The sequence below is a fragment of the Pleurodeles waltl genome, chromosome 7, assembly GCF_031143425.1.
Source record: "Pleurodeles waltl isolate 20211129_DDA chromosome 7, aPleWal1.hap1.20221129, whole genome shotgun sequence".
Taxonomy (NCBI): domain Eukaryota; kingdom Metazoa; phylum Chordata; class Amphibia; order Caudata; family Salamandridae; genus Pleurodeles; species Pleurodeles waltl.
The window spans coordinates 937722429-937728428 of record NC_090446.1 but is presented as its reverse complement, the minus strand read 5'-3'; the positions used below and the strand labels follow the sequence as shown (position 1 = coordinate 937728428).

The 6000-nt window shown below is 46.0% G+C and overlaps 1 protein-coding gene across 1 annotated transcript in view; it reads left to right on the top strand.

The window, feature by feature from the left end:
* Positions 1-433: 433 nt before the first annotated feature.
* The window catches only part of LOC138245756 (hepatitis A virus cellular receptor 1 homolog), a 133422-nt gene continuing 127855 nt past the window's right edge, over positions 434-6000 (top strand). Inside the window, exon 1 of the mRNA XM_069199637.1 lies at positions 434-856. Coding sequence (XP_069055738.1) covers positions 775-856 — 82 coding nt within the window. The 5' untranslated portion in view covers positions 434-774. The remainder of the gene's footprint in view (positions 857-6000) is intronic.

Genomic DNA, 6000 nt, shown 5'->3' with positions numbered 1-6000 from the left:
GTGGTGTATGAAAATACACACGTTTTATAATTAAATTCATTATGAGAAAACAAACTGAGTTCCTCCAAATTCTTAGAATTTCCATAAAAAATGTCCTGAAACGCCAGATTTGTATTTTTAGTAAATACATGATCCGTGTCAATTCAAGCAGGTATAATTTATGCGAAGGAATAGCGTACTAATGAGGTGTCTGGGGAATCTCTGCCTCGTGCCACTATTTCATGCGATGGGTTCCCACAATTTACCGATAATAAAACGGCAGCATATGTGCGTGCAACAGAAGATTTTTCAAAACATGTTGCAGCAGAAAGAAAGAATGTGTTTTACTTTTATTTGCCCGTAGTCCTTTGGGAGGAAGAACGATATTTTGAGCAATACCAGCATTTTAAAAAAAAAAACATTAATTCTTTCGCCTGATTAGTCACAGAGACACGTCAGCACGATCATCTCTCTCTGAGGCTCTTGCAGAAACATCTGTCTACGGAAAGTTCGACCGTATTCTCGCCTAAAGAGCAAACACGTCTCTAACGCGGCAGCGGAGACATCAGAACGTAAAGAACTGTAATATAGATAGGGAGGAAGAAAACTAATCGGAGAGCTCTCTCTCCGGGAAGTAGAGACCTCAGACACACATCACGAGATCGTTCTGAGGCTGCTGAAAGATCTCGGAGATAAATCGCCGACCGCAGCTGTGTGAGGAAACCCCTCCTTCCATCCTGGTGTCTGGCCGCCTTTGTAATCTGACAGAAAGTGACTGCTCTTGCAGGCGCACTGATGGCCTTCTCTGCGCGCCTGAGTCCGGGTGGCTCCCGCGCCATGCTGCGCCTCCTCTGTGTGCTGCTGCCTCTCGGGACCGGTAAGTGCATCCGGGGTCGCAACTAGGTTTTAACTTGAAGGGGTGGGGCAGTAGTTCAGGCTTCAGCGGTGGGGCTACCACTTCACGCATTGGGGACGGAGGCATCTTCAGAGCCAGTGTGATCATCTTTCACGTGCCAACTCATGCTAACAGCAGTTATGCATCTCTGTTTTTGATTTAAAGCCTGATCTATTGGCTTTGCCCCTGCTTTCCCCTGAGACATTTAGCACCACTGGACTTCAGGAGCGTCCACCAGACCTGCAAGCATCATCAGATGTCTGGAAGATAACACCAAATGAGCCCTGTGTCTGGTCTTCATGTCTGACGCACAGAAATGAAAACAGGGAAACTTTAGTGGAGAGGCGTCTTTTCTTACTGAAAGCAACACAAGACGCGTAATAAATAAATGCCAAGGAACAAGAACATGTTTGTGGGAGGATCTCCCAATGAGCACAAGAATGTGCTTCTAGGACACAGAAGTAGATTTATATGAATCCCTTTAATGATGTGATGCATGTACTGGCATCAATAACATTATGGGGGGCTTATATCTGTCTGCCACAAAATGAGGATGGGTCAACAAGAGCTCAAATGACAGGGGCATTCACAAACCGGAATAAGGGGAATACCTGTTCACAAATGTAAGAACAAGTATTGGTTGATATTTATATTGCACAGACTTAGCTAATTAGCACAGGAGTACTATAAATTATGGGAAGTGGTCTCAAGCGGGGGGCTTAAATCTTTGAATTACTTACACTTGCACCTCACAAATCTAAAGTTTAGGCACAGTGATATTAAGTAATCTGGCCAGAACTGCACAATTTTCAGGCAAGTGTCAATCTGGATTCAAACCTAGATCTCCAGTCGTCAAGGTGCTGGAGTTCAAAATGTTATTTTGGAGGTTGGTTCCTGCGACATCCACTGCGAGCACTGGCATCACCTACAGACAAGATAACATCCAGACTTCTGGTAAAGAAGGGAGCAAAAGGAATTGGTGGAATGTGCTGTATAATTTGCCTTAGCATAATTGTTGTGCTGCTAGTTCACACCTCAGTCACTCCGCCATCTCCCATTCCACACTCTTCTCTTCTTTGCTGTCTCAGTCACATTCTTCTCTCATTTCTTTCTCCTCTTTTCACTCAATATTCCCTCACACATTTGCAATTTTCTTTTTCACTTTTCTATACCTCTTCTCTCTATCTTGTTCCACAATTTCTTCTATCAATCCCTTCTCTCTCATTTTCATTCTCCTTCCCTTCACTTCCTATCAGAGGCAGGCCATGTCACGATTGTGGACGTAGGGTAGGTGAATGGACAGCCGCTTCTGCCTCAGCATAATGTCTGAAGCCGCAATGACCATGAGCACCAAGGGGCCTGAATCTTACTAAAGGTGACCAACTGCAAGAGCATCCACATCCCAATGTAAGTTACACTACACACCAAGCACTGAAATGGGGTAGCACTCAGTGCAGAGTACCCTTACTCTCCCCGAGTGAAGATTCGGTACACCCATATAGTTTTTGGTCCTGAAGAAATGCCACTCAATCGATCTACGTGATATAGGCATGAAACATATTGACCTCACACTAATGACATTAATACCACTAATAATACATTGGACCACACCATTTCCATTCAGGAGAAGGCAGGATCATTACATTCCCCGACTTCCTTCACCTTTTTAACCTTGACCTATGTACTTTTTTTGTATTAAAAATATTTTTAGAAATATCTGTAGTCAATTTTAGAACACTCCTTTTTCCAACTTCCCACCATTATACTGGGATAAACGACATATCCTTAGCATTACTTTGGCAAATTGAGAAGATATCTGGCAAAGAGCTCCCCTGAGGGGCCCAATGGGCATTGCAGTGCCAGCTCAACGAGGTGGCTCACTTCCTGGTTTGAATTTGGCATAGATTTGTGGAAGGTGGGGCAGGCACCAGCTGACTGCAAAAACGTATCAGGTTGAGAAACAGCAGCAAGGCTGAGAAGCCAAAATGCATTTCAAGTGAGCCTTTGGAATGTATGTGTGTCTCAGTCCTCCTCCCTTCATCTCAAGGTTTTCCAGCTCTCGCTTGCAGAGATGGGAAAGATGATCAACAGGTAGACCCCACAATTGCTGGGCTGATTGGGGCGTACCATGCGGCTGCAGCAGAAAGCTTCAATAGGCGCAGTTCCAGGTACTGCCCATGCCCAGTGCCAAGCTGATCCTCCTCTTCAGTCCATTATGTATCCATCCACTAAACACGCAGGGCAACAGGCACACAAAGGCCTTCTCTGAAGTGGACTATGAAAGGTTAGCACCCAACAGTCCTCGACAAAGGCATAGAGAATACTGCACCTTGTGTGTGTCCCTCCTGTGGTGTGCATATCCTGTTCTAGCCAAACCTAGCCACAGAGCAAGTATGAGGCAGAGGAGAGTGGGGACAGGCTGCTCTGCAACACTGCCTGAGTATTGACTGTTAGAGTAACTGAGTAACATGATGTTATTGTCAAGCCATCACCCCGAAGCCAGTACTGCATGACAGACTCACAAGCAACATCAGTGATCGGGCCTCAGCTCTCCTTCTAACTGAGACAGAACAGTCTCTAGCTTTATTTTACTCAGAGAATCCGGACTGCTGACTGCGCCCATTTTTTAAAACAGCCTGTCCCACTAATAAGTAGTGCCACTGGAATTATGTAATTCTGCGCCCACAGCCTTTTTTATATCATTATGGATTTGCATTTGCTACATATTGGAGATTGTAGCAGAAAATTTGCTTTCATCGCGAATGGATGTAAAGTTACTGAAAATGAAGTGAGATGCATTGATGGTAGTCAAGGGCCTTACAGGAAGGTTGACTGGCCACTATTAGTTACTTTTTCCTGTATGTGTGTTTTAAACTAGTACTAGTGAACTCAAACCTTAAGCCAAATGCATAAAACGTCAAAATAATGAAGTGATACTATCACAAAATGTGCCACGTTACACAGCATAGTATCCCTATTGTTGTCAGATACTTTAGTCACCCCTGCCACAGAGTTTGCTCATCTCCTGTCGCATAATTCCAGTGGCCCTGTTTTTAAAAAATATTTATCTCCCAAGTGTAAACAACATGTAAAACAATGATGTCTTATATGCCAAATATCACAATCTATTACGAGCTTCTGCCCTGTGTTCAAGTCCAGTATATCCCAAGTATAAATGAAACAAAACTGCCCACCACTATTCTATGTGGTCACGTGGTCTCTTCGGGTGCAGTCAACAGGTAAACCGACAGTGGGCTCCAAATGTCCCGCGGCATGACGCCTCTGGTAGTTCCTCAGGGTATGTTTCTAATTGGTCTCTGCAGTATGCTGGATCTCTTAACCATTGTTTAACACACTGAACTGATTCCCACCATTTTATATCAATTCTGCATTTAGCAAAAGACCAGTGATTTCGCCACTAGCTTGCGACTGGTCGGCTGCAATGGTTTGACATATCCCAGGAGAGACATCTGGGGATGCATGATACAGGCTCCATTCCTACATCTGGTGATATACGTGTTACGTGCTCCCAGTATTGATGGATCGAGGTACAACCCAGCAGTCCCCCTTCCCCCACACCTCATACTGTGGTCCTCAGATCGCAGGCCATATTTGAACAGCCGAGCTGGTGTATAGTGCTGTGAACATGTGTATTATTCGCATATTTCCACTTTCCTTGAGGTGTCCTGTCTGGACACAGCTGAAGCTCCACTCTTCTGCACTGACCTGCGAGTCTAGGACAGCGATCCATTTACCCAATACTGCACTCGGTGTTACCCGTTCGTCCTGCTGCCAAGCGAGATACAACTCAGTTAGAAGGGTTTTGCGGGAGGGGCTAGTGATAACGACCTGTAGGGCCTGCAGGGTGGGGTGGGGGCGGTCCCTAGGGAACTGCGGAAGGAGAGCTCTGAGCATCGCCCACAGCCTGAGATATGCGAAATGTAACGGGGGAGAACGGTTCTGTGCACTTACGATCTCAGTCAGTTCTATGAACTTCCCGCCCGGGAATACGTCCCCTAGCGTTCTTATCCCTGCTTCGCCCAGTAGTGTCATAGCATCTGGCTCGTGTGTTACCGCTATGTTAGGGTGGCATGGTAATGGGAACGCCGGGGCATATAACGGGGTCTTGGCTGCCCTTCTGCCCAACTCTCGCCAGACCTTTGTAGAACTGCTAACGGTGTTGATCTTCACACGAGACCCTGGTGCACGAGTATATGGTATCATCGCTCTCAGTGGGATGGGGAATGCATCATCATGTTCTAGGGCTAGGTGAGGAGTGTACACCGTTGGGTAAAACCAGTACTGTGTGCACACCAGTGCTTAATTTGTAAATAAACAGGAGCCGGTGCTCAACGCCCTCCTCTCAAACACTCGGCTGCTGCAATTAAATATGCAAATACGGAATACTGAGGCAGCGTAATACTGAAGCCATCCCGGGCTTCTTCAAACCTCTTAAAGCCCCCCCCCCCCCCCCCCCCCCCCCCCCCAACAAGCTCACTCTTGCAGCTTTCTGCTTTCCCCCATTGTGACGCTTTTTTTGTTTTTCTCTTCCTCCATCTTTCCCACGTGTCTTTTGTTCTCAGCTAATGCTTGAGGCAGACGAATAAGCCCCGGCCCTCACAAATAAGGGCCGGTGCTCCGCACCGGAAACAACAAGCACAAATTAAGCACTGGTGCTTACATACTATAAATAGAGGTCCGGTGCATTGAACCCGCACTGATCGTAAGGAAGTTTCAGCGTGCGCCAACTAATCCTGGGCGAGGGATACCATTTGGGATTGGAGCTTTTAAAAAAGTACTTGATTGAGAGTTATACGAAGAGATAAAAAACTTAGCTAGAATAATTATTTTCATGACTGCAATGCGGTCCGCCATTGACATGGGCGGGATTGACCAGCGCCTCACCTTGTCCTCTAGATTGGACAGTGCTGTTCCATAACTGTAGGTCATTACTAAGTCCGAGTGTCTATGAATCCATACTCCTAAGGATTTAACAGGATCCGGACACCATTCCAAAGGATATGCCAAGGGATGAGGGGTTGTACTTGTTGTAAGAGGTACTATGGACGATTTCACCCAATTAACACTGAGCTCAGAGTACCTTTCAAACCTAATGTAGTCCCTGA